This window comes from Vicia villosa, unplaced genomic scaffold (assembly GCF_029867415.1).
Source record: "Vicia villosa cultivar HV-30 ecotype Madison, WI unplaced genomic scaffold, Vvil1.0 ctg.001626F_1_1, whole genome shotgun sequence".
NCBI classification, from domain to species: Eukaryota; Viridiplantae; Streptophyta; class Magnoliopsida; order Fabales; family Fabaceae; genus Vicia; species Vicia villosa.
The window spans coordinates 270,015-283,341 of NW_026705677.1; the positions used below are offsets into that span (position 1 = coordinate 270,015).

At 33.1% G+C, this 13,327-nt stretch overlaps 1 protein-coding gene across 7 annotated transcripts; it reads right to left on the bottom strand.

Moving 5' to 3' along the window:
* Positions 1-3,574: 3,574 nt before the first annotated feature.
* Positions 3,575-10,079, bottom strand: LOC131636063 (hydroxyproline O-arabinosyltransferase RDN2). Of its 7 annotated transcripts, XM_058906706.1 has the most exons (10): positions 9,892-10,079; positions 9,089-9,160; positions 8,067-8,546; positions 7,737-7,804; positions 7,451-7,652; positions 7,146-7,243; positions 6,973-7,042; positions 6,793-6,864; positions 6,516-6,629; positions 3,575-3,830 (listed from the first exon to the last, which is right to left on the bottom strand). In XM_058906706.1, the coding sequence occupies exons 3-10, from the start codon at positions 8,460-8,462 to the stop codon at positions 3,768-3,770; spliced, it is 1,083 nt and encodes a 360-aa protein (XP_058762689.1). In that variant the 5' UTR covers positions 8,463-8,546; positions 9,089-9,160; positions 9,892-10,079; the 3' UTR covers positions 3,575-3,767. The 7 variants fall into 7 exon arrangements, with proteins under 7 accessions (XP_058762689.1, XP_058762693.1, XP_058762687.1 ...); XM_058906710.1 differs by lacking the exon at positions 9,089-9,160 and having other exon boundaries at positions 8,067-8,513; XM_058906704.1 differs by lacking the exon at positions 9,089-9,160.
* Positions 10,080-13,327: the final 3,248 nt, after the last annotated feature.

The window sequence follows — 13,327 nt, forward strand, 5'->3', positions numbered from 1 at the left end:
TAATAAAAATACAGACATAAAAAATGTCTCAAATTGAGATCGATAAGACTAGTGTTGGTCCAGCGGATTGGAGCTCGGGTCCCAAGGGTTTGCTCCCCTTGACCCTTGAGGTCTCGAGTTCGAAGGAGCACGGAACCAAAAACCCTCAAGGACTACGTGGGGTGAAAGCTCTCTGTGTGGATTAGTCAATCTGACTATTTGGATACCACATATATCAATAAAAAAACTGAACTTGCACTGAATCTATTTTCATCATACAACACATGGTAATGTTGGTCGACTATACTCCGGGAGAGTTCAGTTATCTTGGATAACATCAAAGAAGTTATGTTTTACTGTTGATGTTGGCTAAGCTTTTTTGAGAACCTTATTTTGTTTGAATATGAAACTTATGTTTTGCTGTTGATGTTGTTGATGCATGCTGTGCAATCCTCCTGGTCAGCCATAATGTCTGCGTAATACAAATAAAGTTGAATTAGATACAATTAAAGGCCCCTCAACTGGAATTAGATACAATGAAAGGCCCCTCAATTAAAGGTCTCTATCCGGACCGTGAGTCATAATCTCTGCATTGTGATAATATCTAATTAGCTACTATGTATCTATACATAAATAATGATTTATAAATAAACAAGAAATTAAAAAAAATAGTCTTTTCGTAGATGCACCTACGGAAGCACCTTAGTTCCAAAATGTATGGTGCTTCCGTAGATGCATCTACGGAAGCCCCTGAAGCTCAGAAACGCAATAATGGCATAACTGAAAATGTGGTGAAGTTAACAATTTAGACAATGGTGAAAATACAAACAAGTGATTTATTAATAGAAGAACTTGATAGTGTAGACATCGCTAAAAATATAAGTGATCCAAGTTAGTGGACAAACATTAGTACTGATTTGAAAGATTTATTAGTGGAAAAAAGTACCCTTGAAGTTATTGACATAGAGTTTCTCAAGGATAAATCCTCAAGACATTTTTCTTCCTCGTTTTATATTAAAAAATTATCAAACAGACAAAAACGTGAAGGAAGATGGTATTCTCAAAATTTGGATAAAGTATTTTGTTTTTGTTGTAAATTGTTTAATAATTTTTCTAGTACAAGCAAATTAGCAAGTTGTGGTATTAAGGATTGGAAAAATACGAGTTCTAATTGAGGAGTCATGAGATGACTAATGAACACATTGTTAATATTAGTTCAAGGATTGATCTAGATACGAGATTGTTAAAAAATAAAACAATTGACATACATATTCAAGAACAAATAAATAGAGATAGAGAACATTGGAAGTTGTATTGAAAGTTTGAAAGCTTTGAGATTTCAAACTTTACAAAGAAGAGATGCTTTATTGAAATTATGTGAAATTGCGATGAACCTAAAATAAAAAGTGAAGTTGAATGTTTAGCAACTTATGAACTTAAAAATTTTGAATTTTTATAAGGCATGATATATTATTTGCAGTAAACTCTATTAGTAAAAATATGCAATCAAAAGATACGCGTATTGATGTTGCTATAGAATAGTTGAAAGGGCTTATTTTATTTTTGAAAAATATAGGAAAAATAGATTTGAAAATGCTATGATTTTTGCAAAAGAAATTACTTTTGAAATGGATATAGAATTGAAATTTCGTGAAAAAACGTATTATTCGTAGAAAGAAACAATTTGATGAGATTATTAACAATGAGTTATAAAATTTCCTACAGAATCATTTAAAACTGACTGCTTCTTATATATAATTGATCAAGCAATCCCTTCATTTCAAATTAGATTTGAACAATTTAAAATATATTCTGATATTTTTGATTTTCTATTTAGTATTGAGATGTTAAAATTCATTGAAATTGAAAATTCAAAAGAGAATTATTTTAATCTTGAATGATCATTTAAACATAATGATAAAATTGTTATAGATAGATTAGATTTACTTATAGAACAACAAATTTTAAAAGAAATAATGAAAGTAGCAAAATGATACACCAATTGATATACTTAATTATATAAAGAAATTTAATTCTTTTCCAAATGTGTATATTGTTTACAGAATAATGTTAATCATTTCTATAACGGTTGCGAATGTCGAGAATTTTTTTTCAAAATTAAAGTTAATAAAATCTTATTTAAGATCAATAATGTCTCAACAAAGATTAAATAAATTGGCTTTATTAGCGATTGAAAAAAAACCTAAATAAAATCGATTACAATAATTTAATAAATGATTTTACATCTCAAAAAACTCGTAAAATAAAATTTTAAATAAAAATTATATTTAACTTAAAAGCCTCATTTTAAGATCCGCTTCGGGTCTCAGTATGTGTTGGAAGGACACTGAGTGTACAGAGGTGCATTCTACTTTCTTTTTCATCTCTATTGTTTAAGTGTTGTAGCATCTTCCTATCAAATGGAATTCTATCATTTTTATAAGAGATGGATTTTGAAGTTATGCTGAATGTGGTCAGTTTGAAGACCACCAAATGCATGTATATCTCCGTCCCTTGGTGGAAAACATGTTAAAGATGATTCATACTTTCAATAAAGACAACTAGTGTTGATCATCTAGTGAAACTTGGGTTTTCCTTATAACATGACTAAGGAAGCTCTAATACAGATTAGGGATGTCAATTGCATCTGTTAATGGGGATCCCTGTGGGAAATATCTGTGCGGAGATCCGAAGTTGGGAATTTTTTTCCCCGTGGGGATGGGGATGGAGGGAAAAGTTCCTCCGATAACACTTTAGGGCGGGGATTGAGAAAGTATCCTCCGTCCCCGTGGATTCCCCGACTCCGAAGATATATGTTAATTTATATATTTTATATATTATATAATTATATAATTTTACAATGTATTATAAAATGAAGAGTCATTAGAAGTTATAGATTTGTCACACATAATCAACCACTTGCGCTGGACGACATCGGTATTGTGGTAGTAAATTAGTGGAAGCACGGTAGCAAGAAGTTATGTTACTATTTATTTATTTTTACATAAAAAATATTAGCAACATCAAGTTCTTTTGCTTTTTTTATTTATTATTGATGCAAGATGTATTTTGATTTTTTTTATAAAATAAAGATGCAAATATATGCGTTTTAAAAAATACGGAAAAAAAAAAAAAAATACTAGTGTCATAGTTTTGATCAAAAAGTGTAGAAATTTTCTTAAGATTCGATCTCCGTGGATATCCGTGGGGATCTGTGGGGATGGAGGGAAATATTCCCCCGTGGCGGGGATTGGGGATGGGGACTAAACTTGGAGGCGGGGCGGGAAGTGGAGAAGCATCCTCCGAACAATATCTGCCCCGTTGACATTCCTAATACAGATCAGTCTGATTTAGTGAATCAACATTTACTTATAATGTTTACTTCATATGTTATATTGTTTTGTGACATTTTGGACATCATAACATGAATAATAATGGATCAAAACCAGAGCCATCAACTACATCTAACAATCAAACCAGAATCTAAATCATCAAAGAGTGACCAACTATATACTCATTTTTAAATACTACTTCAATCCAAAATTACTCGAAGAAATTATTCAGTATCGTTGTCTCGTTCAAGAATATCACCACGAAAACAAAGTATAATCCTTCGTTTAAATTATCATCTAATTAAAGGTGTATAGTGAGGTATTGTAGTGCAAATTTTTCTATGGTTCTATGACTAAACAAGGAAGAAAAATATAAACTATTGTCTCCATGTCTACACTCTTTTAGAACTACCAAAACATGCATTTTGAATATCATGAATGAATAAATAAAAATATTTACAATGTATCCCAATTGGGGATGTTTGCAGTAGCTTCATTCACCATCTTTACCAGAGTCACCTTAAAATGTTATAACAAGAAAAAACAAAGGTTAGTTGATAATGTATTGTATCATGCTTTTGCTACTAATTATAAAAGATCGATCTTAATATTAACTATTATATTTATTTATAGTATAAAAATCTCAACCGTTGATGAAATTAAATAAAATACATATGAAATATGAATGTGTTTAAATATCAACAGTTTGTTACCAAAAATATATCTACAGTTAATTTTTTATATAGAATGTCCCCTCGCACATTTACAAGGCGGTTTTGTACTAATAAGTTAGATATAATATAAAAACCTAAAACTAACACACTTCTTTCTGCTGGGATAAAGCTTAAGGGAAAATACCCTAATGGCACAAGGTATCAATCAAAGTTGTCAAAATCACGATCTAGATCTTAAAATCTTACGAGTTTGTGATCCCAATCACCCCCAATGATCCCAGTCTTAAGTTGAATGGTGTGTTATAGCCAAATTGTGAAAAAAATCGTAAAACCATTGATTATGTGCAATTCTGTCCAGTTCCAACCACGATTGACCCTTTTCCGATCATTACCATTACAAGCCGAGAAGGATGACAAGATGCCGAGGAGCAACAATTATGGTTCGGTGGAGAACATTTTCCCACGAATACACTTGCCTACCAAAATATCATGTAAAAAAACTTCAAATATTTAGTATTATTTTTCTTTTTAGTAATAGCTTTAGATTTTTGTTACTATTTTAAGTTTTACGATCTTGCTACCCTCTCCGGATCTGACAAAAATAATTGGGTAAAATCTTTTGATCTTAGTTAGGAAATTATGTTTTATGATCTTACTATCCCCTGAGGATCTTATGCAAGATCCCGATCTTGACAACCTTGGTATCAAGCTTAGTTAAAAATAATAGACATGATGAAACGGAGTGACACTAAGAAGAAAGGGCTGAAAATGACAAGCATTTAAAGGAGAAAGATGTATGAAGAACACTTAAAATTGAAGGCTATGGTGATTAAAGCAACAAAGAATGAAAGTAAGAACAAAGAGAAAGGTTTCTATTACTTCAACCCAAAACTGCGGCCTGAAAGAGGAAACAGTGCTATAATTTGACAGCCAAATACAATATAAATGACAATAATAACAATCACTTTTTGCTATTAAGTGAGATCAGCTAAGTGGATAAAAAATACCATAATATCCTGTCATAAATAATTTTAAAGACAGATCATTGGACTTCTAATCCTTTGGACAACGGCCCCTCTACAAAACAATGCAATGTGCAGTGGCTGTGGGGGAATGTAAGTCCGCTTCTTTTTGGACACTTCTATGAGTGCTCTCCCCACACATGTTGAAACCACTTATGAGGAAACTTCCCCATCTCTTTCACAATTGGTGTCATTCCAACTTTCCTTCTAATGCTTTCATACCTGTTCCTATCATGTCTTGTGTGACCACAGATCCATCATACATTCTTATTATTATCTTTATTAAACTAAGCTTACTTATTGCCTCCTTATCACTCAACATATACTCAGAGTAGTAGTCAATAGCAGCCAATGGCGGCGCTATCCTGCTATAGTGGAGTGAGCGGAGGCCGGCCGCTATATGGGAAGAATCTTAGCGGTGCAGAACACTATAGCGACCCTATAGAGTAAATAGCGGGTAGCGGAGGCAGAGCGGATTCTGTCCCGCTATCCTTTTCCCCTCTGAAAAACCGAAATCACTCCCTAAATTTAAAACGTTTTAAGGGTAATTTTGAGTTTTTCAATCAAATTTGAGTTGAGACTCAACCCTATCCTTCCTTTACCGACGTTTCTGCATTTCAGCCAAGCCAAAAAAAATCACAGGTTTCCTCCCTCACCTCTCTCTGCACTTCATATGTTTATAATTATTATTCATGTAATTTGTTCAAAAAATATCAAAAAGCGGACATCCCGCTATAAGCTATCCCACTATCCCATTTTTGAGGTCGGCTGCTCCGCACCGCTATCCGGAATTGACTACTCTGCATTTACTCTTGCGTATGATAGGAAGTTATTTATTTGTGGTAAAATTTCCTTTATGCTTGAATAATACTTTTCTATCAAAAATTACGTTGGAAGCATTCTTTGATTTCATTCACCTTTCTCAAATATAGTGTTTTACATCTCACTCAATCTCTCTGTCTTAAACTATGAAATTTATAATATGATTTGTTCTTCAATTATATGTACTCCATTTTACTAATTATACTTAACTGAAAGTGGGGGCTTAACTAGCTAATTGTTAAAAGTTAAAACAAACAGATGATTTTTGTAGACCAAACCACGTTTGCAAAAGGCAAGGTCTTAGGGTCAGTTAGATAACACGGAGACAGCATATGCAGAAAAGCATCAGACAAACCCTTGAGTAGTTGAGTGACAACAGAACTTTTATCGTGTGCGATGTATGATGGTTAATACCTAAGCACAGACACACACCAGACACGACACACTAACATGTTGACACCGGTAATAATTTGAAAAAATAAATAAATTGAACGTAATTTCATGTGTCGGTTTCAGACACCGTAAACATCTTTGTTCAGAGGTGTCAGTTTATAATATTTCTAAGGATTAATTTTATATTGCGTATTATCAATGACTATTATGATTACTAATGATTATTATGATTACAATTATTATCATCCAAATAAGATGAATTTTGTAAATAAACTAGCAAGCTGTAGACATACCACACTTTCGGGAACACCTGGAGGGGGTAAGGGCAAGTTTCTTGGTGGAGGTCTTTCTAGATGTGACCTTTTGTCAAATCTCCACTCGCCAATTTTACCGTAAGTCAATTCTCCCTGAGTATTACGAAACAATATTAATAGGAGTACCATAAGAGACACATAATCAAGATCAAGAAGCTTTCAGGAGTTCAGTGTTGGGTTCATTAAGGATGGGAATTTATAAGGAATATTCAAATACCGTAATATTGCAGTTCAAACATTAGGAGAAATAATGTACCTTTAGATTGTAGTCACACCCATAAGTGTAATGAATAATGTACTTATTGTAAGTTTCAAGATCCCACGGTGGCTGAAAAGTAACATACAAGAAAAGTAAAATCAGAATTGGATATGCATAACAACATAAACTAAATACAACATCAAAAGCTATATCTATACAATGTTATATATTTCAAACCTGTAGCATGAAGTCTTTCCGTAGAATATGTTTCACGTCGTGCAGGGCAGATGCGACAGCATAAGCATACCTTGGTTCCAGAATTCAGAACACCGCGTCAGCATCAAAATATCAATAAAATTTCAAGAAAATAAAGAATCTGCAGCATTTGTCTGTTAATTGGCAAGCCATACATTTCTAGCACCCATCCAAACTCTTTATCGGTCTCTGGATCCTCTTTCATCTTCAATGAAATATTCATCCATGTGGGAGCAATTTTTGAAATCAAATCCTGAGAAAAAAAAGTGCACCCCTCACTAGGTGAGCAAAAAGTATTTACTCGTCCGGTCCTATCGAACCAGCGTATTCACAAGATTATAGGTACAGTGAAATACAAATCTATATCAAGGACGGTGGATGTCTATTCAACCATTGAGAACAGAGAACAGGTATTGATTCAATTCAATTAAATAAAAGTTTCTGTGAGATTTGATTTTACCTTTCTGATAATTACAGGAGAATTGCCAATCGGATCAATATTTGTAACGGGTCCCTTTTCCTCAGGGTAATACTTCCTTACAATTTTTTCATTCTGCTGCGGCTTAATATAAAAAAATGGAAAAGCAGCTGGATGTGCTCCATATGCCAGATTGGGGAGAGGGCGTACAAATACGTGATCAGGTTCTGCCATTAAAATATATCTGCATCAAAAGCACAAAAACAAAGTCAACTTATATTATTGTCAAACAAATAAAAAGTAGATCACTTAGAATAAGAGATCTAACTCTTCCTCAATTTTAGTCTTTTGCAGCCACTGAACAAAAGCCCATGGTCTATTCAGAACAATGTATCCCTGCAAAAAAATAAGCAATGTGTCCGAAATTATATAAATTGCATTCACTGCTGAAAAAACAAAAAATCCAAACAGGTCATAAGCTATTTTGATAAACTCTCCCAAATAGTTTCACATCAGTAGATAAACTCATATAAGCTAATCCAAACAGGTCATAGTTTCAGCAACTGCAATACTATTTACTCAATATGCTAGAAAACAATACAGAAATAACTATAAAACATATAAGAGTATAACTGAAAGTTATAGTAACCAGCCTCACCCGGTCTAGACCTTTCGGAAGAGGATCAACAACGACAGTAGGAATTTCATCCATCAAGTTGTCAGCCTTTCCAGAATGCAAAATTCTAGTGAATCCTCCCATCTCTGACCCGGGTAAATTCCTTTGTTTTTTATACCAGTAATACATGATGCGACATTGCCATTTGCTATACACAGCATCGGTAGCCGTTAGGGCAATATGAAACGGTACTTTAGTTGTTTTCCGGTTCTTCACATGTTCAGGCATCTCGATAATAGGGTCAAAAAACAATCCACCATCCTCGGCAGATACACTTTCTAACGATCCGTAGTGGATTATCATTGTGACCAAATTATATGTAGCAAAGGAAGAACCAAGAACCAAACATATTACAAGTAATGGTGAAGCTCGTCCCATGGTCTTCCTATCACAGATAGATATCAAAATATCATGTGCTTGAACCTTCCTCTGTTCTCAATAGAACAAACAAAACACTCAGATCTGTGAAAAAACAAAATTTCTCATTTCAATTTTAGAACTGATAAATATTCTTCTGTGCATCCAATAACCAAAACTAAAAGAAGTTAAAGATCAAATCAAAGTGGACAATAAGAAAAAGAGATTAGTTTTGAGACACTTTCAGTGTAAACCTTTTTACACCGTTAAGGCGTTAACCAATCACAAATCGCCTTTTGTATGAGGTAGATCCGTAGATATGATTAAAGTCAAATCGTTTTAGTGATCTATCGATTGTGATTGTGATTGACTAACTATAAGAAATTCACATGGTTAGTTAGTTCATTTGAATCAAATCCTAAGTGTTGTCGATGGCTGATGGCGGTCCATGGCGGAGAGCCAAAATGCCATACCAACCGCTTTGCAGCGCCGTTATAGCGGATTATGGTGGAAAAACACGCCATACCAGCCGCTTTGCGGTGCTGTTATAGAGGATTATGGTGGAAAAACACGCCATACCAGCCGCTTTGCGGTGCTGTTATAGAGGATTATGGCGGAAAAACACGCAATATCAGACAAATATTTACCATTGCGGCAAACCCAAAAACCATGTATATCCGCCAAAGCAGTCACGGCGCCGCCATTTGATAACACTGATCCTAAGAAAAATAGAATCAATTTTCAATGGCTAGACCATAACTCAACCACAGATTTTGAAATGAATCCATCAATTGAATTGTGCCAAGATGCAAGAACATTAACAATTATTCTACATTATGATCCTAATCAACTAGCTCATCAAATTAATTACCTATAAAAAGTCAACCATTCTTAGCAGCTAACATAAACAATAAAATAAATTCATGATTCCTAAAATCAAAAAGATGGATAAAAATAGAGAGAAGAAGAACCAAACATAACACACACATACACTGGTGAAGTAGATAGGAAAAAAAACCAAACTTTAAGATTAGAATCTTAATGAAACCGTGAAAATGAAGAAAGTACATAACTTGGTAAACACTACAAAAAGGAAAACATTTTATTAACATAATCATTATACATAGAAATTAACAAACAAAAACACATGAGAACAAGATTCACTTTTTTGTTCCCAATCGTGATTCCCATTTCCTTCAATTCCCATACACTATCAAAAAAACTGAAGCAACACATCAACAGTAAAGAATGCACGATGAATTCAAGGTGAGTAGATCAAATTACAGTAAGAACTAACAATGGAGGCTGCGAATAAACTAGGTCAACGCGAAATTGAGCGAGGTGAGAGAGTAATATGAAGAAAAAATGGTGTGAAGGAAAAGACAAAAGACGAGTCAGAATGGAGATGAGGATGCAAAGTCAAAGAAATAGTTAGAGAGAGAAAGAGAACCGTTGGTTGTGATGGATCGGAGAGACGGCGGGTGTAGTGAGAGAGAGTTGTAATGTGGTTGTTTCTCCGACGGCGATGACGACGGAGGTGACACGGCGGCGAGATCTTTTAACTTAATTATACTATTTCGCTAAGATGATTCAGTTACGGTGTGTAGGCGTATTAGTGTGTTACATTAGGATCTAATTCATAGTAAAAAAGATTAATCTAAAATATTAGGAAAAAAGATTACCACTTGTCTAAAATATTTTTATTGTTATATTATTATTATTATTATTATTATTATTGTTATATTAGCGTTGGTCCCTCTATTTTAGGAAGTTTTAGTGAAATACTATTTTCATTCTTATCTATTACTCCCTCCGTTTTTTATTATAAGTCGTTTTGGAAAAAAAAATTGTATTTTAATATAAGTCGCTTTACAATTCCAATGAATAATTAATGCTATTTTTCCTATTATATCCTTAAATATTTATTATTCTCTCTCCTTTCAATTATATAAATTTATTTTCCACATGTCATTAATGAAGGATAATTTTGTAAAAACCTTCATAATTTCTCATTTTCATACAACAATTATTATTTTTCTTAATCTGTGTAAAAAGTCTAAAACGACTTATAATAAAAAACGGAGGGAGTATTATTATTACTATTATGAAATTCATTTTTGTACTAAATATGGCCCGGTCCATCTTTGGACCATTTTTTGAGGGATCTATATACATTAATCCATAGATATTAAATATTACATGATGTATTTTGATTTAATTTGTTTCATATAATTACTCTTATCAATTGATTATTGGAATTAATTTATAATTAATATTTATTTATATGTATATTTACATATAATTAATATAATTAATACTAATAATATAATTATTTATAACTTTATTCAAAAACTTAATATAGTTAGTTTAATAAAGAATTATTTTTGTATTTAAATTTCAATTTTGAAAGCAACAACAAATTTCGATACTCCACTATTTTTACACCGATTCACATCTTCTTCCATTAATTTCAATAACTCTCTTTTTTTTTCTCAATCATGTAACTAAACTATTTGGTGGTGTGATGAGGTCTCTCCTCTGTGCCTCAATTTTACATTTGGATTGTCCCGCTATTTCTCCGGCTTTTCGTCGGTACTTTTCGGTGGCAGTTGGTCATTTGTGGTTGTCTCCCGTTCCACACTTCTTCTTGTCTGGGTTGGTCGGTTTTGTGTCTTTTCTGCTCCGGTTTGGTTCCGGCGAAGATCACCTAAAGTGGGATGGCAACCAGCTGCTTCAGATCTGGAGTTGTGCGTTCTCTTCGGTGGTTGCTCCGAATTTTTGCAAGTTTGTGTTTTTGGTGTTGAGTTGGTATCTTGAGGTTTTGATTATCTAATTGGCTCCAGATCTGTTGAGATCTGCATGTTCCAAAATTGTAGGTATATCTCTTTGCGCCGACACTATATTAATATCTGCATCAATCTTTAGGATTGATGCGAGATTGGTTTCATATCTATATCATTCATTTTGATGTTGGATTGTTGGACTCCAAAGAGTCAGTTTGCTTGTAGGTTTTTTCCAAAGATTATTGGTTCGTGAATCAGGTCGTGCTTACGGTTGGTTCATACACCACTTTGAAAAGTGAATGCTCACACTTGACTCTTTCTTTTGTTATTTGGTTTCGCTCCCGTAAGCAGGTTCACTAGATAGTATTGGTTGTAAGTGCGCTTTTACTTTAGTTTTTTATAAACCACTTTTGTTGTTTCTCATCTATTTGTATACCCTTTCGGGCTGATTTCGTGGTTTGACTGAGTTTGGTTTATGTTTCCTCAGTCCTTTGTAATTTTTATTTTATTTTATATATATTTGGCTTATTAAAAAACATCTTCTTCCATTATGATTTTAGTACAAATATAGTCCATTAATAACGAGTGAGGTGTCAATTAACAATGCTAACATGGATTTTTTTTCTTTTTTAAATTACATATATATCACACTATTACTATAAATTATAACGATAGATCCAAACAATAAATATTGTATCCAACATTTACATACATTAAAACGACCATTAAATTTGTGTTTCAGGTTTTAATCCGTCCTACAGCACAAGCACCTCTATCTCTTCGTCTCCCCTCTTTTCATCTCTTCTATCTCCATTTTCTTCTCAAATTCTTCTCATTAAATCAATCTCTTATTCAGATCAATGGATTATTTAGCATATAACCTGAACCAACCACAACAACAACATCAATCTTATTACGAATACGAATACGGGAACCGTGATTTAGTTTTAAGACAAGGAAGTTGTGAATCGAAGATTGCATCGTTTAGGGTTTTGAAAACAATAGCTGATGACAATGAATCAAAGCTTCTAATAACGGAGAAAAAAGATTTATTATCTCAATTGTTGTGAGATCTAATCACCAACAACCGCCGCCGCCACACTCTGTCTCTTCTTCCACGGTTGTCTTCTCCCAAACGGGTGTGACGCCTCCGTCATCCTCTCCTCAACCCCTTCAACAAAGCCGAATGTGAAAATGACATCAACCTGTTATTCCCAGGCGACGCTTTCGACTTCATTGTACGCATCAAAACCGCCATCATGGTTTTCAAAATCTTCCTAAAGATTTAGGGGTTTTGAAATCGAATCACGGCTTGTTTAGTGACCCATTAACGAAACTGTTTGTTAAAAATTTATTGCGGGTGAAGATAGATTCTTTAAGGTTTTTGATAGATCAATGCAAAATTTTAGTCTTTTGGGTGTGGAAACTGGTATGAGAGGTGAGATCGGAAAAAAATATGATCAAATTAATTGATTTTTGTTCTTGTTTTTGTAATGGTTTGTTCTGGATTCTTGTCGTTCCATCTTCTTAAATGTTCCAGTCACAATGCTTTACGATGTTCTCTTTCCATATCTAGATGTTAACTTTGTACACTAATTACACTCAGAATTTTCTAATACACTGGTTATTTTAATTTTGTTTGCAAATTTTTAGAACGAATTTAGATATTTGTGTTTTATGAGTATGAATAATATGATTTATGTTATTTTGTGATTATTGTTGAAAATTATAAAACTTTTAAATTTTAGACTTTTCTCATTTATTGTTTGGGTTGTATTTGAAGGTAAAATAATGGTGAAGCATTTGTGTATTTGGTAAAAAATGGAGAAATTTAAATAGATAGAAGAATAGATATGGAAGAAGGAGATAGAAAAATTGAAAAAAGTGAATTTGGGTAATTATTTAAATATAAAAAAAACCCATGTTAACACCATTAATGACACCTCATTCACAATAATACCACATATTTATTTTTGGAACGGAATTTAAAAAAAAAAGGTAAAACGTTAGGTAATCTAAAATATTGACTTGTAGCAAAATAATCTTAATGGACCAACCTCGTACCATAAATTAATCTAAATGACCCTTGTATAATTATGTTTA

Bases quoted from the DNA above. Each gene is read 5' to 3' on its own strand.
- LOC131636063 (XM_058906710.1), bottom strand. From the start codon at position 8,462: ATGGGACGAGCTTCACCATTACTTGTAATATGTTTGGTTCTTGGTTCT. The intron at 6,865-6,972 runs GTTTGAAATATA...GTTACTTTTCAG, and splicing joins GGAAAGACTTCATGCTACAG to CCACCGTGGGATCTTGAAAC. The intron at 3,831-6,515 runs GTATGTCTACAG...TAACATTTTAAG, and splicing joins CAGGTGTTCCCGAAAGTGTG to GTGACTCTGGTAAAGATGGT.